General features: G+C 42.1%; 2 protein-coding genes across 6 annotated transcripts in view; one reads left to right on the top strand and one right to left on the bottom strand.

The window, feature by feature from the left end:
- The first annotated feature begins 10,962 nt into the window (after positions 1 to 10,962).
- LOC124335854 (serine hydroxymethyltransferase, mitochondrial-like) lies at positions 10,963 to 13,314 on the top strand. Its single transcript, XM_046789348.1, has 9 exons — positions 10,963 to 11,117; positions 11,192 to 11,344; positions 11,402 to 11,481; positions 11,542 to 11,742; positions 11,807 to 12,011; positions 12,080 to 12,382; positions 12,441 to 12,611; positions 12,670 to 12,804; positions 12,942 to 13,314. Exons 1-9 carry the CDS (start codon positions 11,091 to 11,093, stop codon positions 13,125 to 13,127), a joined length of 1,461 nt encoding a protein of 486 aa, XP_046645304.1. The 5' UTR covers positions 10,963 to 11,090; the 3' UTR covers positions 13,128 to 13,314.
- Positions 13,315 to 14,173: 859 nt separating this feature from the next.
- LOC124337853 (zinc finger protein 1-like) overlaps positions 14,174 to 22,341 on the bottom strand; it is a 43,673-nt gene continuing 35,505 nt past the window's right edge. For 4 of the 5 annotated variants that reach the window (XM_046791860.1, XM_046791862.1, XM_046791861.1 and 1 more), the window contains 9 exons: positions 20,038 to 20,456; positions 19,476 to 19,616; positions 19,260 to 19,385; positions 18,409 to 19,177; positions 17,969 to 18,321; positions 17,638 to 17,891; positions 17,226 to 17,570; positions 16,788 to 17,155; positions 14,174 to 16,678 (listed from right to left, as the gene is read on the bottom strand). In XM_046791860.1, the coding sequence (XP_046647816.1) occupies positions 16,479 to 16,678; positions 16,788 to 17,155; positions 17,226 to 17,570; positions 17,638 to 17,891; positions 17,969 to 18,321; positions 18,409 to 19,177; positions 19,260 to 19,385; positions 19,476 to 19,616; positions 20,038 to 20,456 (2,975 nt within the window). In that variant the 3' untranslated portion in view covers positions 14,174 to 16,478. Of the gene's footprint in view, positions 16,679 to 16,787; positions 17,156 to 17,225; positions 17,571 to 17,637; positions 17,892 to 17,968; positions 18,322 to 18,408; positions 19,178 to 19,259; positions 19,386 to 19,475; positions 19,617 to 20,037; positions 20,457 to 20,610; positions 21,315 to 22,341 lie in introns of those variants that run through there. The other variant, XM_046791864.1, reaches the window with a different exon arrangement.

Genomic DNA, 22,341 nt, shown 5'->3' with positions numbered 1-22,341 from the left:
GGTAAGTTGTTTCGTTTCTCTAAATGCCCAAAAACCCGCTGCTTCTTTATTTTTCTAACAAAATAGAATCCCATTTCTGGGACTGTGTGTGTGTGTGGGTTCTGCGGGGTTCTGTAACGCCGTCTTGGCATAGGACCAGTTTGGTCGAAAGTAAAAGTGGCCCCTGTCCAAATAATGGAAAAGAAAATAAAAGTTAAATCATAAACGGCAAATGAATTGTTTTAGGTTTGAATTTAATCGTCTCTCATGGGCAGAGGCAATTCAATTAAACCAATATTTTGAAAGCCGTGAAATATTCCTTTTCCTTTCGCTTATTTAAAACAAAACGAAACCAAAAAAACGAGAATAAATTGGAGCCTGATGATTCTCAAACACGATTCGTAGACGCCCATGGCACACCCCAACTCGACAGTCGTTCGCATGAATATATGAAAAATAATACACAATAGTGAATGTTTTCACGAAATCTTGACTTAGTGATTAGAGATTCCTCTCTCTAATTGGCGTCGCTCAAGCAGCTCGCTCGCACCAGCTAGCTGGCACTTTACCGCTCTTTTCCATTTTGTTTGCATCTGATAATTTTCTTTCTTTTGAATTTCGTTTTTTCCCCCCTTCAATTTTAATTACATTCCTCCGGCGGAGGCGTTCAGCGCGTGGAGGGAGGTCATCGCCGAAGAATCTTTCGGTAAAATGAGTGGGGTGGTCGCGGGGTCGTCACTCTTTTTTCCCTCTCTGTGTAATACTTATTTACGTACCGCCTTACGAGCCCCGTACCGAGACAAATAAATTTATTGTTATTTCGTAAAATAATAAATAAAATAAAATAAATTCATTGCAAACGCGGCAGGTCCCATTGAACGGCTCTTTGTGCTGGAACAATAAAATTCAGAAAAAAAACGAAATAAAATAAAAATTACCTCCCTACTGTGTGTACGCTTTTGATATATGCTGTATCGGTGCGGTTGGCAGCTTCACGACCGAGGGGGGAGGGGGGCGAAAAAACAATGTTTAAAAAAAATAATGTACTATAACGGAGTCCGTAATGGATAGGAGGAGGAGCGGTAAAGGAATATTAAAGCCAAATAGGAAAAGCATCATGTTTCTTTCTCGATTGAAATTTGATGTACAACCAAACGCCGTCATTTTTCTCCTTCTTACCCTCACAACATCCCTTGGCATCCTTATTCATCCGTTCGTTATAAATCGTGAAAATCGGTTTCCCACCTTGCGAGTATTTGTCCAGGCGCACAGAGTGAGAGAACAGAGAACTGGGAGAGACGCGCTCGAAAGAGAGAGAGAGAGAGTGAATGCTGTGCGCGCTGGGATCTATCGCTTAGCTGTTGGTGTCTTCCGTAGCGGGACACTAAATCTTGGCAGAGAGGAAGAACATCAGAAAATCCCTTAAGCCCATAGGAATTTACGAGCCGCTTCCATGCCATCAACTAGTCATTCTTCCCTTAAGGCTCTTCAGCTACATACATAACGTATACACCGTTGCGATTAATATCACCAGTGTGTGTGTGTGTATATACGGCACAAGAGTCTACAAAAGGCACGGTGGAACACCAGGAAGAAAAGCCAAAGAAAAAAAGAAAAAAAAAAAAAAAGAGTCGATGTATGAGAGAGAGTGAGAGTTATACAGGGAAAACAAGAATAAGATACGGAAAAAGAAAAAACCTGAAATCGTATTCTCGTTGTATTTATTATTTTGGTATGAAAAGCGAAAAGGAAAAGTAATGGGAGTGATGAAATAAATCACAAATGCAGCCGTGTGGATTAGAGACCCGTTCGAACGGAATGGAAACATTTTATGGATCGCTCGGTGCGCCCCGAGATATCGTGTGTACTTTCTCTCTCTCTCGCTCTTTCATTTCACCTGTTTCCCTCCGTTTCCAGCATTATGATAAGTACACCCCTACAAGTACTCTTTAGATAACTTAATGTTTTCTTCTGTTCTGCGTTATCACTTGGAATTTTTCGTCGTTTTGATTTATCGCTCCGCAGGGGAGCCGAGCGGGACCTCGTTCAAAGACGCCATTTCAAGTTCTGCAAATTATTCTTTTATTTTATTAATGTTTTGTTTTTTATTTTTCCATTGGTGCACAGTCCAGACGAAAGCGAAAGCCGCGTGCGATCTATCCACGAGGCAGCGAAATAAGAAGACAAGGGTGTGGCCGGTTTGTGTTCCGGGTATTTGATTTAAATTTCCCGAACTACAAATCTACGTATGTATGTATTCTCTCGATTGTTAGTTATCAGATGAAAATGAAGGTCGTGAGCAAAAGCCGATCGCTATTCCACCACAGCAACAGCAGCATGCCATTAAAATCGTGTGGACGAGAGAAACAAGACAAGAAATAAACAAAAGAGGTAAAATTCATTCGAATGTCAACGCAGCTCCTTTTTGTCTCGCTCGACCCACCAAGGACGCCTTCTGCCCTTCTCGATACTCGACACGAAGACCACAAACAGTCAAATCAGAGAATGCGGCGGATTTCCCGGCATGATTAGAGAATCCATCCCCAAATTATTTGATGCCATTTCTGTTCAAAGGCGGCCGGATTGCAAAGAAAGTACTATCGAACTATATAGCTATCGAGCAAGGACTAGATTTGTTTTTGTTTTTTCCCTTCAAAAAATGTACTCTTGCTTACATACCACGCGCGTCCGCATTGCGTTTCCAGCGCGGGGCAATCCTTCACGCCAGCACAAGTCGACCGGAAAACCCGAAATCTTATTAAGTGCTGCTAGCAGTAAAAAGATAAAAGTTCAAAAAGGCACAATTCAGCCGCAAACGCAATGACAATGACAAGGGCGCGGTAGGGAAAGATACAAAAAAAAAATAAATAAAAAACCTTCATCCTCTTCTGGATATTTTATTTTTTACAAGACCGCACTACATGGATCATCCATCACGGTATTTTTTCCCCCATTTTAATGGCTCTCAAAGGAAAGAATGACAATAAGTTTAAGTAATAGGAGGTAAAATAAAAAGTGCCCTTTAATGTTGACCACTTAACATTGGAATCGGATCCGGTATGTGTGCAGTCAAAGTCGGTGAGCATACAGGACTCGTACAAGAATGTGCGTCTAGAACCAATTGGGGACGCAACACTTCAGGGTTGGGAAGTGGGCACTCAAAACCGCGTGAACGACGCTAAAAAAGAAAGTAGGCCACAATTTGTGCACCGACTTTTTGTCGATTTTTGCTCGCGAAGGGCGCGAATGTTTTTTCTTCTTTTGCCTCTTTTTTAACTTCTTCTTTTTTTGTTTTCCCTCCACATGTCCGACGTGGAATAAATACCACCTCTGGCTTTGTTTTGTTTTTTGTCTTATCTCTTTCAATTTAGAATCGTTCGGCCGAAGAGAGTTAACGATCCCTATAAATAAGGGCCGGCGACGGGGTCAATGCGATTCCGATAAAGATTTTATCTGGCCCCTGTCAATGCGAGAAGGAAAGCAACAAGAAAAGTGGCACAAGACGAATTGAAAATGCCGATCAATCGGTTCTCTATAAAAAAAAAACACGGTGGTGGAATATAAAACAAAAAGAAACATGTTGAAGTGGTGGGATGGGATGCAACCGATTGAAATCGCCAAACTCTGGTTCATCTGAATTTCATGAGCCAATTTATGGCGACGTGCACGGTAGCCGGTGAATGGACGTTTTCCACCTGACAGGTAAACACCAAAAGGGGGAGGAAAAGCGTGGCTTTCGCAATCGACACCAAGACGGGATAATATTTTTCACAAGAAATGCGGGTTTTGGACTCTCCGGAAAAAAAAAACCTTATCGAATCCACGACCCATGTATGAAAGTTAAAAAATATAAATAAAATGGGCGTCGCCCCTTGTATGCATATTTTTTATGGAACAAGTTCTCTTTGAGGACAGCAATCGTCCTCCAACTCGTCTCATCAACTTGCCAAGGTTTTCCTGTATTCACTATCTATTTGCATCTGCAAAAAAAAAGAACCACCTGGATCTCGCAGCCCTCCCAAGAAAAAGTGTTGCCAATTACGAGACAATTTTCAATTTCTAAACCATTATTCAAAAGTTTCGCCCGGTAATTCTCGCTATAAAAGAGGGAGTAATATTTAGTTAAAAACTTTCGACCACGAAAAATCTAATTCAGGAATAGTTAGTAGATAATAATGCGTTATTCCAAATGTCAGTAACAGCAGGAGTCTTCCGCGAATGAATGCAGTGAAGTGACAATCAACTTGCGAGGAAGACCCCTCACTGAGAGGCTAAACACACAACACTCCTTTTTCTTTTTTTTTTAAATATCGTTGCTTCGTTCGTTCATGAACGGTAGAAAAAGTGAAAGGTGTCCGGCAAATGTCTGCGTAACAACAACAAACGATTCACGCTATTGTCAAGAAGACGTAGTCATCTAGCGTCAACAATGAAAAGCTCTCACTTTTGAAATACATCCACAAACAGAAAATACGGCTTTGCCCGCACAGAAGAACTCGACAAAATGATGGCCACTTGAGATAGTCAAGAAATAATTTTCGGGTGCTTAAAAAAAAAATGTTTGCGCAAACTTTTTTTCAGGATATTTTGCAAGATGGGTAGCGCGGCGGACTGGGTCACGGACAGTCCGCTCTTTCCTCCACTTGGCCTATTGCCTATCGCCGTCGTCACCGCACCCCCCACGCGCGTGCGGCTGCCTTACAGTGAAATTTGCTAATTCAATGAAGGAGAAGAGCCGAGAAGAAAGAGGTAGCATTCATTGTTCGCCGCTGATGCCAAGTCCTGATCTTGTAGGGTAAAAGCCAGTAGATGGAAAGAAAGAGAAAAACAGATAGGCAGAGAGAGAGAGAGTTACTCATCTCATCCCACATTGCAGGTCGATTTACCTGCGATACACGCCATTCAAAAACACGTCCCACGAACCACAACATCAAGAAGGAGGAAATACTTGTTTCCAACTCTTCTTCTATAGCCTTTCCCCTATTTCATCAACAAGCTGTCAGTCAAAAACACAAAAGAAATTGTAGTCCCAACCAATACGCTTTCAAATGGGCTGGATCATTCCAAGCGACCCAAATGCTTTATGACGGTTCAACCTCAGGAGAATCCATTTCATATAACATTCCCCGGATTCACCAATCCAAAAGCAACATGTCAATCAACGCCGTCAACTTTGATGGTTCAATAACCAGCCGAAGTTCTCTTCAACATTCGGATGGTTATAATACCCACCAAAAAAACAAAAAAATGCAAAGAATTTAATGAAATCGGGACTCACTTCCAGTCGCGTTCGTAGCCTTTGATGAGAGGCTCCAAGTACTTGCAGTCTGGGGGCAATTCTGGTTGTTTGAAGTAGGGTTCCATTCGGCTGCCGGCAGCCTGGCCTCCTCCAAAGTTGTTGTCGCATGAATAATCACCTGTATTCATCTTTCCATTCGGTGTCTCCGGGACGGGCCGCGTTGAAATCATCTTCATGTGTCTGAGCATTTTGTTGCTGATATTGCTTTTCGTTTCGATTGTTGAAAGAGTCACGCAACACAACAATCCTCTGAAATCGGATAGAAAAATAGAGAAAGAAAAAATACACTAGAGATTGTTCCGTATGCTTTGTTTGGGATGTGACATTGAATCAGTTAGACTTGGTGCGGATCTCGATGCACGACAGAAGGGGCTGATATTTGAACACGGTTTGAGCTTTGAGGTCGGATAAGATGAAAGATTCCTCAACGTCATTCACAATAGACAGGTAGGTAGGTAGGCAGAGAGGAGGGAGCCAAACTAATCCTTGTGGTGCAACATTTTCCAGATTCAACCAGCTGACAGTCCAATCAACGGGGTTCCTCAAATAAACTCACTTGAACCCCCCTCTTTCATCAGAAACACACGACAAACACAGCAGAGGTTATGACTCTTAACGGGGAAATCAATTCAGCAGGGGGGCGCAAGCAACCTCCTTCAGTCATTCGAAGGTGATCGATGGATTCTCTTATCTCTACCCCCTTTTGAGAACAACAACACGCACACAAGAAATGCAAATGTAAATAGAGTCTGTTTGTGTTATTGTTTGTTTTAAAACGATGGATCAGATTGGCCAATGTCTGTCAAACTAGACGACTTCTAGTCAACTGAAATGAGCTCGTTTTTTTGTCAGTCTTCTTTGGTTGGTTAGTGAAACTGAGAAATATCGTTTTCTCTCATCTCTAGAGAAAACAACTAGCCATCTCGCCCAACCGACCAGAGAAGACACGAGACAACTACGCATACCGTACTCGTCGCGGTCGAAAATTGAAAATTTGAGCAGCATGGGCAAAAGAAATTACGGATAAGGAGGTCGGTCTTTGAAACGCTCCCACATTTGAAGAAGAAGAAAAGGGAAAGTCAACAAGCTGTTCGGTGCGGCAGTCTCCCCGCTGAATGCAATGTGTAATTCCGCAAACTCTCCCCGATCCGGAGATAGATGCGCTTCGACCAGTCCAAGATTTTTTTTCTTTCTTAAAAGTGATACGATGAAAAGCAAGATTGAGGAGTAGGAAAGAATAGAAAAGAATCTATACCATGCATTGTTGGTATTATTTGCATTCGCAGATGGAGACGAGCTCGCCGACATGATGCTATCGAACAAGAAAGTAATGGATCGCCGATACTACGCATTCACGCCAACTTTCCTTTCCAGAGGCGATAGATTCATGAACGAGTCCTGCGGATCGCTGGATTCTCCAGACCAGATCATCCTTTGCGACTGGTATGGCGATACAGGCGTTTGATCGAGTGTGAGAAGCATTGATTTAGAAAGAAAAAGAAAAAAAAAGTTCAAACTCGGCGAAACCCTGTATCCCTTTCTCTATAATGACCTTCGATTATCCGCGTGCAGATCTGCCGACAAAGAACGTGGCACATCTCCCCTGAAAGCCGTTAGATCTATTGTCCCGATGACAGGGGAACACGAAGAACCACGGCGGAATATCAATGAAGAGAAGCGCGCGGTGTCTACCAAAAGCTACGTTAGCCAACGCATCAGTCAAACATTCACACCGTTCTATTTTTATGGGATCAGCTACGTTTGGCAAGGTTACTACATTACGGCTCTTCAAATGGAAAGCTGAGGCAGTTAAACTTTGCGAATACTTTTTTTTTCCATACTTGGAAGCTCAGCACTCGATCAACACGTAAAAAGTATCCAAAATGTCGAACCGACGTATTTGTTGGTAATACATACTTCTTACGTAAACATCAATAATGATGGAAAGGAAATACTGGGGAAGATCAATTTATTTTTCGCAATGATTGCTTCGCTGAAATCCCTACGAGACTACTTTAACCCGGCACATAATTGCGCACACAAACTCTCCTAGATCTGTGATTATCGAGTTCTTCAAAGGAAGCAATTTTCTCTTTGGAAAAACATACAAAACGAAAGAGAAATAATCGCATTTAATGGCAGTCACAATGTTATTGTTTTCGACGAAGATAGCAATAGTTAAGTTTATTAACCTGTCGGACAATGAACTTTGTCAGCCGTAGATGGCGAATTACATAGCGAAACAGCCATTTGGTATCGTTCTTGTTTTTCCTATAATCCATTTCCTTTAAATCATTCATACCTTGACGTGCTGGGAACCTTCATTGAATACATTCGATAGGAAAGAAGTGTAAAAAATTTAAGCCTATCCTTTTTGGATACGGTAAACCGCGCGCGTGTGGAAATATAAAACGAGACTATAAAAACACACACATGAACACAACTGTCATGCGACCTAGAAACTTTCTTTTGATGCTCCTACAGACTTTAAGCTTTTACGGACACGATTCTTTCTCTTGCTTTAGACCGTTTAATTTTATTGTAATTGATGCAGCAGCTATGCGCTCGCACGGCATAATCAAAGTCATCCATTTTCAGTGATGTAATAAATATTCGCGCTGTGTGGGCTGAGCGACGTGGTTGATTAAACAAAAACGAAAATAGAAATGCTAAAAAAATTATGTCAGGTTATTCGCTGTTGACATTCTCAAGGCCCTTAAAATGAATGAATCAGTTCATTTGGAAAGCGATGCAAACGAAGGCTATACAAGGTACACTTGTGTTTAGCAGCATAGGAATCTAGTATCATGCCCGTAGATATTCTTATCTCGTAGGATATACTGACGCCGCGATAATAAGTTTTATTTCCAGATGGAGTCTGAACCCTTGCGCCGGTGTTGCAGGTTACTTTTAAAAAGATACAACAAGAAGTAGAGATTTGAATCTGTTTTCCATGAGAATGAATGTAAACCATCAGCGATAAAGAAACAAGCGAAGGTGAAAACACGAAACCTGAAACGCTTTCTAGTCGGGATTTTGTTCGGTTGCAACTCGAATTTTTCCCTATCCAAAACGAGGTAGCTTTAACTGTTCTTCTTTGCTACACGGGTGGTTCAGTTTACTATCATTTGTCGGAAAATCGGTCCATTAGATTTCTCTCAGAAGACTGCCCAATCTAACCGTAAAGTCGTGGTAATTACAGCGTGAAAATCTTTGTACCCAACAGCACGGTTCTGGACGCATCTCCTCGAAAACATTCATAAGGGTTTTTTAAAAAATCTTTCCTCCTTTTAATTGCGCATCAAATTAGGTCTCGACCTAATGAGCTTTCAGAGTCTTTCCTTTTTCGGATAACGCGATATTTTACGAACCCCTTCCTACAATGTTTATGCCGACAACAATAAGTCAACAGGCCTTTTTCATACCTACGACAAGAAAGATTGCTTCGCGTTTCTTTTATTATTTATTGGAATGTGTTGAAGTTAAGTTAATCAGATACGGTTTAAAAGTGAGAATGTAAATTTGTCTTCATAAGAAACATTTGGTTTTCGATTCGATTGGCTCACATCAGTCTTACATCTGCTCAATTGGCCGAAACGAATATCGAATAACCAGGGTCTACATCGTGTATACCAGTAAAACCACCTGATACAAAAGAAACGGTAAGAAGTTGTGGTAAGAACGATAACCGAAAAGAGGACACCGTAGCAAAACAAGTCGGAAAATCGACCAGCTCTCCCGGTGAGCGAAAAGGTGGAAAGCTTTCATCCGTCTTTTTACTCTCAAGATCGGTGCAACATCAGGAAAATCGTATTCAAAACATCGGACAAGTTAATGACACACTACGAGAACTTCATCGAAACAAGAAAGAGAAACGAATCAGATATAAGAGAAATTCACTTTGGTTTTTTACAAGACCATCACTCAATGGATTATATCTTGCTGAAAAGTATTCTACACAAGTCTATTTCGTTTTACTCGATGTAACAGTGTGTAACTTTAGTCCGTGGACCAGACGAGCCATGAATTACTTCAAATCCCTGCCATTCAAAGTTAAATAAAAAACATCAACCTTGGTAATTGCGATCAGAACAAAAGAACAGGTAAATTCTGGACATAGTCTGCATGTACAATGATATCCCTAATTCCATTGTTAGAGTAGGCAGTGGTAACGGTTGAAGAAAACGATTCTTCCTACTCGTTTTTAGAATGCATTGTTACATGCAGAAAACTGCAGGTTTTTTTACATTTAAAATGGGCAGTCTGTCTAACTAACATGCAATCGACACTTGCCTACGTGGCGTCATTATTATTTACATCTTTCATAAAAATATTTTTTTTTTTCATTCTTAAACTGAATGGCTAAAAGTGAAACTTTGTTGATTGACTCTATAGTCCAGAATAGGGGGAAAACGTTGGTCAACACCTTCCAACTTTTCATCGTTGGTTCACTTTCCTCTCTTTCTGAAATTTGGTTGCGGTCTTTGGTCGAAAACACTGAAGTGGACATCCTCATCAGACAGAAGTACCAGCGAAAAGGGTCATTAGCCCAACCGATACGAAATCGATATTTATCTTTGAAAACCGTAGGCGTTTCCTTTGAGTTAAAAACCTACTTTCCAATCCGCAAGTGGACGGCTGTCTAAATTCAAATTGACGAAGTGACGTGGCCACAATTACTCGACATTTACCAAACCATCATCTAATGATGATATCGGTCGACACAAAATATTATTTTTACTTTAGAAATGCCGCTTCGAAAATTATTAGGTCATTCGTTATGCCCAGGCAATTTGAAACTTTTTATTGTTTATAGATCGGGATTTCTTGGCCTTAAAAATTACTATTCCCAACGGCACATATCAGTCGTTTAAGTTCTCGTAAAAAGTAGATAGCTTGCCTCGAAATTCCAAGGCTGCAGCGATAGGCTTTAGTCTATCCAGTTAACTGGGTGATCGTTATTAGGAGCTAGAAGCTATTCATTTTCATTCAGACTTGGAAATGACAGTAATTTATTCCAATATGTGACTAGGCCACTACAAAATTTAAATACGACTGCTTTCGAGTATTTTACCCCTCCCACCCTGAAAACCAAAACAAACAAGGCAAAAAATGGCAAACAAACATTTTAGCGATCGAAAAAAAAAAACAGGCTCAAGCCTGTTTTTTGTTTTTGACTGGACTAGTCAATTCTACCTTAGCTTTTCCCCATTTTGGTCATTTGAACGATACGGTTATTAAACAATGACACGATTTTGCGGCTCCGATTGCCTCGATAAACACAGACCATCGGATTTCGAAAGATTCCTTTCGGAGGATTTTGAAACCACAAATGAAATGGCGCACATTTGGGTAACAATTCAGACACGCTCTAGCCGTCCGGCGCTTAACTGCATCCCAACCAAGAAATGATTAAAAGTCGCGGTTTCTGAAACTCTTAATATTTCCATCCGCTATTCGTTCTGAACGAAAAACAGGTCAAGCGATTTCTCTACAACCTTCAACACTTTCTAAAAATTCGTTCACATGCTTCATAATCGTCGCGTCTATTACTATCCGTCTAAGTTCAGATAACGAGATTTTCTTGCATTTCTAAAACAAACAAGGTAAACGCTGCTTCAGCTTCGACAATCGACCCACATTAGACTAGACATTACTCCAAAATCTTTGTTGGCTTCATATCTGGCAACGTAGCTTAAAAAAGTAAACAATTGGACTTCGGACAATTGGAATTTCTGATGAATTATTTAGATACGTAGTAGACGAAAAATACTCTTTCGTATAGACTGTTCAGTTGTGTAAAATAACTAAAATGAATAGACTAACGTCTGTTTTCAAGGTAACTCAAAATCGAAAAAAATATCAATCGTAAGAAAAAAAAAATCAAAATTGTACACTCGTTTTTCCTACCAGGTTCGCCTACTTGATATTAGAGTATTGGGATCAAAATGTATGTCTAAATGGACTGGCCAAGAAACCCTGGCTCAAGATGATCCGGAAATGTGGGCTCTCGTCAAAGAAGAAAAGATGAGACAAAAACAAGGATTGGAACTCATAGCTTCAGAGGTAAATTTCTTGTACGAAAAGTAATCAAAAGGTTATGTAACTGAACTGTATTGTTAGAATTTCTGCAGTCGTGCTGGCCTTGAAGCCTTAGGCTCATGCCTTAACAATAAGTACTCGGAAGGTTATCCTGGACAAAGGTATGTCAACCGTAATCTTTTACACCTTAAACATTTGTAAATATAATTTTATATTTACAGATATTATGGTGGAACTGAAGTCATTGATAAAATTGAGCTGTTGTGTCAAAAGCGTGCCTTAGAAGCATTCAATTTGGATCCAGCAAAATGGGGTGTAAATGTTCAGCCTTATTCTGGGTCACCAGCCAATTTTGCTACTTACACTGCCCTCATGATGCCTCATGATCGCATCATGGGATTGGATTTACCGGATGGCGGGCAGTATGTTTGATTGAACGATATATCTTTAAATTTGCTCATTTTCATTTACTTTCTTATATGTTAGCTTGACCCACGGTTTCATGAGTGATACAAAACGCGTTTCTGCTACTTCGGTCTACTTTGAATCCATGCCATATCGATTAAACGTCGATACCGGATTGATTGACTATGAAATGCTTCGCAAGACTGCAAAACTATTCCGTCCGAAAGTAATAATTGCCGGTACATCTGCCTATTCCCGGTTACTCGACTACAAAACCTTCCGCGAAGTATTTTTACGAAATTTGAACGCAAACGCCATCTAGTAGTAAGCAAATAAATTGTTGTGAACTTACAGGTATGTGACGAGGTGAAAGCTCATCTCCTGGCGGATATGGCGCACATCAGTGGACTGGTAGCTGGACGAGTTATTCCAAGCCCGTTTGATTATGCGGATGTGGTCACAAGCACCACACACAAGACGTTGCGCGGTCCGCGCTCCGGATTGATTTTCTTCCGTCGTGGTGTCAAAGCCAAGGACAAGCAAGGCAAAGATATTATGTACGATTTGGAACAGAGGATAAATCAGGCTGTGTTCCCATCTCTGCAAGGTGGTCCGCACAATCACGCCATAGGAGGAGTCGCTGTAGCTCTCCGGCAGGTGTGACCTAATAGAAATTCTACAATCATTTATGTCAAAAACAAATTCTTTTCTACAGGCAAATACCCAAGAATTTCGTGAATACCAAGCACAGGTTTTGCGGAATGCAAAAGCTATGGCGGCCGCGTTGATGGCTAAAGGGTATACACTAGTTTCTGGTGGCACTGATACTCATTTGCTGTTGGTTGATCTTCGCCCGAAAGGACTGGATGGCTCTAGAGCAGAACAGGTCTTTTAGATTACATTGGGGTACACAATCAGTTATGTTAGGAATTTCTATTAAATAGGTGTGCAACAAAACTTCAATTTCATTGAATAAAAATACCTGTCCAGGAGATAAGAGTGCAATGACTCCTGGTGGTTTGAGACTTGGTGCACCAGCTTTAACATCCAGAGGTTTTACTGAGAAAGATTTTGAGCAGGTTTGTAACTAAACATTTAAAAAAATACAATACTTTTAATCAAATGATTCGTTAAACCTAGATTAGTATTTTAGTTTAAACTTCATGACAGATTTTCGCCCCTATACTGGTCTCAATTAAATATTTTCTTTTCAAAGATGGTTGAATTCTTTCATCGAGCTATTGGAATTGCTTCAGAAGCCAAGCAAAAAACTAGCAAGTTGAAGGATTATAAAGAATATCTGGAGAATAATGATGAAATCAAGGCTAAAATGGCTGCACTGAAAAGCGAAGTGAACAAATTTGCTCTGCAGTTCCCAATGCCAGGATTTGAAGATCATTGAAATTAGTTTTACAGTGAAGTATTCAGTGCTCAATTATACATTCTAAAAACTGTTATTTTAAAGATGACTCTAATAGAGGTTTCACATGTTATTCATTAACAAAAGTTTGCTTCCATAAATGGTTGTGCCAGGTTATATACAGAAATTTGTGTATAGTTAGTGAATGAAATAAAGAGATACAACATTACTAATAAGTATTTACCTGCAATTGTCACTATATTAAACTTTTAAACGAAAGATTCTGTTGTTAAGCACGTGGTGACTTAAACCCTTGGAAGTTGGAACAAGTTTAAATGCAGGTTCTCGTTCTCTCACCTTTACGTATACGTTTAACTCGGTTACAATAAGTAGAGAAACAAAATACAATTAAACGACCCCGTCTACCTTGATATTGAGATTTAACAAATTACGCTTTTAATAATTTCTGTGCTTTTAACCTTCAGGTAACGACTAACGAATGATCACTGAAGCACATGACTACTAGTGTACCTTTCTTAATTTTTTCACCCGCCATATGATTCTTTAAATTTCGTCTGCTAGCGCGCGGTAATTATTACTACAAAATAAAAATGTCAAAATGAGTCTCATTTGCAACCTCATTTTGTAACAAGAGGTAAACCCAGTTAAAAATAAAAAAAAAAAAAAAAATTTCAAACAGGTTAACAAAGAACGTAATATTTTTCTGGCCAACCCCTTCCCCAACCCCCTTTCTCTGTGCATAAACGTAATTTTAAATTATGGACACTCCTTAAATTATAATGTAATCGAAATATTAAAGTAATTTTGTAAATATTAATTACACAAGCATTATGGTAAAAATAATGAGGTCAGACGACAGAATTATTTAAAACAAATTGAAAAGAAAAAAAATATTTTAAATATTAACTCGGTCACTAAAGTACGCATGATCTCCGCCATCATCATGTCAAGTCAAAAGATTTATCGTATTATACCGTCCAACAGCTAACGTCAGTGAGGTTAAGAAATCCAAGAGGGAATCCCTCGTCAAACTAAACGATATTTAAAGAAATCATTTTAACGATGAATTCAAAGGAGAAAGATTTATTGTAAATTTCGTAAAAGAAAAAACGGCGCGAACAACAATTTTTTCTGAATGCACACATCATATTCGTAATTTTTTCCACATTACACGAGAGAAAGAAAATCTTTTTCGTTGTATATAATCATTGACACAGAACATTTGGCTAGCTATACATTCGATAGTAAAAAAAAAATAACCAGAGATAAATGAAAATAGAACGATCGAAATCTTCCGATCTTAAAACAAATAAACATTCCAGGAGAGATTCAGCGAACTGAGAGATTCTTAAAATGATTGAAACAGGGGATCGAAATTTCCGAGAGGAGGAAAACATACAAAAATCGGATGAAAGGAATGACAGTAGGGAGGAATGAGACAGAAATGGGGTTAAGGATCAATCTCTTTTGTGTGTGTGTTTTTTTAATATATAATTAGATTGATGGAAGGTGAAACAGGCACCACGGTTGTTTTTTTTTCTTTTAAATTTCCGTCAATCAACCAGCCAGTAAAAATGGAATCGTTCACAGCATGCGCATTACAATGAGAAGAGAGCAAACGATAACACACCAAATAGATTCTTTAAGGTCTTGAAAGCATTGGAATGCGTCTTGCGGGAAGATGGGGGAAGGAGATGAAAAAAAGAGCGGCTTGAAACGCAAGACGTTAAAACATATGGCACCTGTGACTTTTGCATATCGTGAATAGCTTTTTCTCTTTCGGTTGTGTCAATTTCCAAGGCCTGCGATTGTGATCGACTCTACTGAAGAGAGAAAGAGATATACCAGTTGAAACGAAACGGGAATTTTTTTTTCTTGGGGAAAGTGTTTCAAAATCGTGCCATCAGTGAACAAGTGCAAATGTGTGAGAATATGGGTCAACATAAACATTCGGGGGAGCGGTGGGGTATAACGGCCGACTAGTAGGCCAACAACTCGTCCGTCAAAGACACGGCATAGGAAAAAAAAAACAATTATTGAAATCAACTTATCAAAAATTCCAGGATATTGGCTGGAAGACGGATGGGGAAAGAGTTAACTAACTTGTAGAAACGGGTTGAAGGAATTCTTGTGCAAAAGTTTCAAACAAATGGATTCTTTTTTTTCGTACAAATTATAAAGAAACTAAAGGATACAACTTGAAAGACAAGCACCTTGAGTATTTCTCTCCTTTCTTTTCTAATAAATTCGAATCTTTTTCTCTCGGTTGTTTTCAATAAGGAATGTTTAAAATATCCAAACCTGTCAAACTGAAAGTCAACCAGCCTCAGAGAAAATAATAATAATAAAAAAAAGAATCAAATAAATTTTTAAGAGATTGCACGTGTGGTGCACCCTGACTAGGCTGGCGACCATAGAAAAAAAAACTAAAATTAATCAAATCAAACAGCTCGGTTTTTAATGAAGAAAAAAAGAATACGACTTAATCCCCGCATCCACTTCGCTTTCTAAACAAATGGTGAAAATAAACACACGGATACATGCGCAAAGCAAATGTCGTTTGACGTGAAGGAAGACGAGAGCATTTTTTTTTTTGTTTTGCCTAGACACCCATTTCTTTAAAAAAAACACTTAATGGTAATTTCGATACCGTAATATAAGAGAAACTTAAGAATTAAGGAGAAGAACACGAGAATATAGCGAAACAATATATAAACCGGTGGGAGATTTTTTCTTGTAGTTTACATGAGTATTGCTTGGTACTTCAATCACTTTGAAGATCATCCGAATCTACAACATCTCCAACCAGTTTATATATACAATATATGCGTAATCATTTAAAGTTCATATATATATAAACTATCTTTTGGCACGGGATGAAGAAATTTCACACGCGAGTACATTCGGCCTACCGAAAACTACCATAGCGTTTTGTCTGATTTCTAAAAATGGAGGAGAAAAATGAAAAACATGGGAAATGGAGAGGAGGGTTGGTGGGAAACGTTGCGTCTTTTTAAGGAGACGACGTTCAGGGGGAATTTCGTTGCACTGAATCCTGCACAATCATCTATCTGCATATGTCATCATCGATCGGTTAGACGACTAATGACATGAGAACGTGAAAGGAAAGAGCTATACACAAACACACAAAATCACGCACAGACGAGTGGTTTACACACGGATGCAAAATAGTTTTTTTTCTTACAAGTAGAACGGGAGAAGCTTTTTTGTGTTTGCTGGTTGTAGAACAAAGTCGATTTTGCTGACGTGCGTTTCGTTGGTCATGTTCTGCTGCAATAAACAAAATGGGCGGTTAAGTCATCGTCGTTGCTTTCATTCGTTTTGTTGCTGTTTTTGTTTTTCTCCATTCGTTCAGGAACTGGCTGGACACGGTCTACAATAGGAGAATCGGTGGTTCATGTGCTGGCTGTAGGAGCCCGAGTGCGAAAAGCGCTTGAGACACTTTTGGCATTGAAAAGGTTTCTCGCCGCTGTGCAATCGCTTGTGCTCCGTCAAGTGGTGCTTGTGTTTAAATGCCTTTGGGCACATGTCACATTGGTAAGGACGTTGACCTGAGCAAAGAAAAATAATCGTTAGTAATTGCTGGACCTCTACGTCAATCACGATCCAACTAACTGGTCCAATCAACCAAGACCCTCGAAGAAAGATAAAGGTATTTACCCGAGTGTTCGTATTTATGGCGCGTCAACGAACTGAGTTTGGAGAAGCTCTTGTCGCACTGATCGCAAGAGTAGAGGCCTTCGCTGTTATCGCCTACTGCCATCGCGACCGTAGGTGGTGCTGGAGTGAGACTCTTGCCACCACCAGTGACGCTGCTGCCGCTGCCAAATTTGGATTTCTTTCCACTGCGAGCCGTGATGCTGGTCGTAGGGGTGGTGTGTCCACCATCGTCACCGCTAGTGTCGCGTGACTCGCTTCCTTCGTCACAAGATCCAACTGGTCCCAAAGATCGCTTCAATGTTTCTTCCTCAGCTCCAGAAATATCTGACGATTGCGGCGACAATTTGCCATTGAAACAGCGCTGAACTCTGTAAAATTAAATGAAACAAACAATGAAATTCATAGTTCCTTTTAGGTCAGATTAAAAGTGCAAATTACCCGCAGTGGAGTCCGGCAGCAAAGGTCTTTTTCCACTCTTCGATTTCATGGGGGAAAGAGTCGTCCTCTTCTTCCATCTTGATCCAGTTGCGTTTCTTAGGGTGGACGATACCGTTCTCTTTGACGCTCACCGACACGGTCAGTTGCGATGTCCCTGTCATAGACCTATCCATTTTCAATCCGTTTTCAACGACTGCGGATGTTTCTCTTAATTGCGGGTGTCCCGAGTTCGACTCGGATTCCACTCGCTTGACAGTCAGATCTAATGGCTGTTCGTTCTCTTCTTCTTCTTCTTCCTCTTCTATGTTCCTACTTTCATCTAAATCTTCGTGCTCGGCCGTGGAACTATTTTAAAAAAAATATAAAATTAAGTAAAAGCCGATTGGAACAGGAATTGAACGAGAGAACATACCTTAAATCCGTTGGCTGAGAAGGAAAATGTTGTGTTGCATAGTGATCAGTGATGGGTCCATGGCCGTTACTAGGGCGACACTGGAACGCGTCGCCACCATGGACTACATTAAATAAGGCTTCCCTGCGGTCTCGTGCTCTGGCGTTTTGGAACCAGACTTGAATAACACGAGGCGGGAAGTTGAGTTCGCGGCTCAACCGGTTAATCTCGTCGCGTTTCGGGCGAGGCTGCTGTGCGAAATATCTCTTCAAAATCTGTATCGGCAAAAAAAAAATTGAATTTCCATTAGAACTTTTATCCCTTAAAAAAAGATTTAAATTAAAAAACGTACGGCTGCTTTATCTTCAGATATCGTCGACCTGGTCCTTTCTGACGTCTTGGCGATTCCGCCGACAGAGAATCCGGCGTTCAGGTGGCCAACTCCAAGGTTGTTATTGGATGGATTGTTCTCGTCGCGCTGGCCCGTAACGCTGTCTTGGTCGAGTGCCATCACCAGACCAGAGTCATCAGTGCCAGTCTCACTGGCCGCATCCTCCCTCATGTCGTCATCGGCAGCGCCCTGATGCGGCACAGGCGGCTGGTCATCCGTGTCGGGAACCTCTTCAATCATATCCTCTAGTCCAGGAGTTATATTGGGCGAAACCTGCACGTGCCGGTTATCTTCTTCCATTTTGGCCGCCAATCCTATTTTTTTTTTTTTTTTTATAAGAAAAAAAAAGTCCCTGCGTTAAAAATCAATAACTCGATCAAAGAGTGGGCATCATCTTTTACCTTCGCTGTAATCATGATGCTGTTTCTCAAGAGGGCTGGAACTAATAGGATGATGGATGTAGTGTCCGCGCTGTGAGTTCTTGACATGCTGGACTCTCTCCTCGAAAGATTGACGGGTGACATTAGCATTGAGCTTTTCAATGATCTGTTTGACTTTCTCAATTTCAGCTGGGGACTGGTGTTCCGTTGTGATGGCATCGTTCGGCTGGTAGCGACCGAGCTTCGAGTCGGTGACAAACTTGCTGGTCGAGTCCTCAATGCCGGAATCCGAGCGTTTCCTCTTACGGTCGAGTTCAGCCGCCAAGGCTACCGGATCCATATCTTTGTATATGGGACTGGTGCTGCTGGTGTTGCTGTGAAGTGACGCGTTGCGCAGCGGGTAGGCCAATTGGGCGGCCACCAAGTATTGGGTAAGGTGGGCAAAGCTCGAACTATTGTAACCAATCCCCGGTATTGTGTTAAAGTAATGGGGAGCCGGCGGAGGCGGCGGAGGCGGGCCAGCGGGGCCAGGTGGGTTGACACCCGCGTTGACCGATTTGGGCGGTTCGTAGAGGCTCGGGTAACCCATGACGGGAGCGTAACCGTTGACGTGGCGGTTGACGACATTGTTGAAGCTGTTGTTGCTGCTGTTCAATTTACCAACACCGGTTGCGGTCGGTGTCGAGCTGCGGCGTCCAATAACCGGACTTGGTGCTCTCAGTGGCGCTGCGGTTGCCACAGTGGTGGTAGCGGATTTCTGATCCATCACTGGCAGACGTGGTCGACTGTTCTGTTGGTTTCAAATCAAATGAAAATCAGGATTTAAGTTTGGAAAATTCCTTTGTTTTGGAATGTACTAGGATAATACTGACCCTGGAATTGAGGATGAGGCACTTTTTGGAGGTCATGTGGGAAGAATACGAGCCCGAGTGGGAGAAACGTTTGCCGCAGTTGGCGCACTCGAACGGCTTCTCGCCAGAATGAATCCGGACATGCTCCTAAATTGTTGATGAATCCATAGAATTTACACGTTAGTCGACGGTCTAAAATGTGTCAGTCAAAGTGATTTGGGCGAATCAAATAAGTACCTTGAGATGATGTTTAAACTTGAAGGCCTTGTCGCAGTAGGTGCACTTGAATTTACGCAGTCCAGCCGATTCGTCGTGGCTGATCATGTGACGCTGCAGACGGTAGACATTGGCAAAGTTCTTCTGGCAAACACCGCACGACTGGAGAGGAGCGAGCGACAAATATAAAAACGGTTTATCAAAAAATTGAAATCGTTGGGACCATTTCATTTTGACTTTGTCGTAAACTAGCCGGGCCAGTCTTAACATAACACAGGATTGAGAGGCATATCCCCCCCTGATGAGCCCTTTCCCTTCTGACCCCATGCAGGAGGCTCAAAAAAACTCCCCCTCTCTCTCTATATTGTGCTGCACTGATATGAAATAGTCAGTCGTAAAAGCATAAAACTGAAATTGAGTCGGTCGAAAATTGAACGTCTTTTTTTTAGTGTTCCCTCCCTCGCCCCTTTCTCTCTTCCTATGTCTAACCCGAGGTGAGGGAGGGATGTCAAGATCGGGTCATATACAATCATCATAGGATTGATGGTTCGTTTCTATTAAGCTGCCGGATTGATTGAATTACCACTTGAGCGGTGGGAGAGTGAGTCAGCTCGTGTCGTTCCAGCTCGTCTCTTTCGGCGAAGGTTGCGCTGCACTGTAGGCAGGCGTGCGGATGCCTCTGAAGCTGATGGATAGTCGTCGAAGAGGACGACGAAAGCGACGACGAAGTCGACGACGAAGATGTGCTGGTCGCAACCGGAACTGACGTCACTGGTTGAATGCTGCTGCTCTGAACTCCGCTGGTAGCGAGCTGTTGTGATTGTTGCTGCTGTGGTTGCTGCTGCTGAAGGGCAGCCATGGCGGCGGCGATTGCGGCCGCACTTTCGTGATGAACGTTCTGCAGGTGTTCACGCAAAACGGCCGGCGATGGGAAGCCTTTGCTGCAGAGCCAACACTTGGCAAAGTACTCGGCAACGACTTCCTGACGACCCGTTGATGGCCCTGGACAAATAACAAACAAAACACAAAAAACTCGTTAAGAACGGAGTTGTTGATGAACTTTTAATCAGACACTGTGAGAATGTTTATCCCAACCAAAAAAGAAGACAAGATAAGAAAACAAGACAAGGATTATTATTTTTTTCAAAACGCCTACAAGGATCGGTCAGAACGTTTGCCAAGGTCCACAATCTGTAGGAATATGTGCGAGCGGCTGCGGATTGGCTGTAAGCTGCGGCTGCCGCCGATGACGAAGCGGACGAATAGCCTCCGCCGTAGCAACCGGCCGCTGCCAGCGCGTTGGCTTGACTTAGAAGCAATTGCCGATAATCCATGGCGATTTAGCGACCCAAACCCCCAAAAAATAATAGTCAACCGACACTCGAACTTAAAATTCAATAACACACAAACAGCCTGGAATGATGGAAGAGAAACGATTCACAACGACGCACCGCGAAAGAATGTTTGGAATCAGTTTGGAATGGATCGAACGATAAACAAAAGGAATCAAGTCAATTAATTTACTACAGGGAAAACTGTGAGGGCAGGACGTGTGAAACGGACCCAAACAAGTTGCGTGACTAAGTGATTTGGAGTGCGGTGCGTGTGTCAAGGAGGTGCAAGGATCGGGCCTGTTTATCAGTGCAAGGAGGAGTCGTGCGTGAGTTTGTGTGGGTGCAGAGGGTGTGACGGCTGGTGGACGACTGGCCGCGTGCTGATGCAGTCCGCAGCGTCAAGTCCCTCTTTACTCCACACGTCTCACCCTTGAGCCGCAACTTGAGTTAAGAGAGAGGCCCCACACATACACACACACACGCAGCGAGAAAAGATCGCGCGGGGCGGGATTCACTCGGTCCGTCCACGGCGCACACACGAATCCTCTCTGTGTGTTTATATGTACGTCTGTGATATCGGCTAGAGGTGGGTGCGCGCGCTGGTCGTGCGCAACTCTTGTCTCATCGGCGGGGTGGGATTTTTGGTGGGTGGGTGGGGGGAGTTGTTTGGCAGGGTGTGATTTGGACTGAAGCATCAAGTTACTACTACTAGCCAGAATTGGTTGAACGATTCAAATCGAATAGATGCATTGATTGTGTCTCAGAGCAGATAATGGCAAAAGGATATAAGGTACAGAGCTCGGAGTGGGTGGTCGGAAGAGATCTGCCGGGGCTCAAATAAAGGCGCATCAAAATGGGGGATTAGAGCACAGCACAGGCTAGCTGTTGGGCGAATGAAAAGGTTTTCTTCTTCATCAGGGGAATGTGTGTGTGTGTGTGAGGAGACGAGTCAGAGAATGAGACTGGCCAATTGGAGGCGACGCTATGAGAACAATTCCCGGCGTCCATCTGCGAGAAATGGAGTCGAAGAAAAGAGAATAAAGAGAAGAAGAATAAGAAGAGTAATTGCACAGAGAGGGCCGACTCTCACTCCATCCTCACCCAGACGCCCTCTCCAAAATAAAATAAAAAATAAAAAAACCTGACTTTGAAGTAATGCACTTAAAGAAAAGCGACCGAGTCTCTCATCCACAATGGAGGCAAGCGCGAAAAGAGTGAGAGAGAAGCGGCAATTATGCATCACGGCTCTTCTCTCTCTCTCTCTCTCCGACTCCCGGGCGCTGCCCCTATCCGCACAACCTGTCACCGCTATGCTCCCGCTATGCGTCATTGTCGCTTCATTAATTACATTCAAGCTGGCTAAGAAGAGGATCCGTCTCCTGTACCGCCCCTCCTCCTCCTTAGTGTTATAAAGAAGAAGAAAACGAAAGGAGCGCACGGCGGTGGTGGCGGCGGCGGGGCGGATACGGTTGCGCGATAGGGGAAAAACAACAACCGCAAACACACACACAGACGACGACGACGACGAGTATGACTATACGAGACGAAAAGTA

The sequence above is a fragment of the Daphnia pulicaria genome, chromosome 4 (genome assembly GCF_021234035.1).
Source record: "Daphnia pulicaria isolate SC F1-1A chromosome 4, SC_F0-13Bv2, whole genome shotgun sequence".
NCBI classification, from domain to species: domain Eukaryota; kingdom Metazoa; phylum Arthropoda; class Branchiopoda; order Diplostraca; family Daphniidae; genus Daphnia; species Daphnia pulicaria.
The sequence above is the reverse complement of the archived record's forward strand: the minus strand, read 5'-3'. Positions and strand labels throughout refer to the sequence as shown.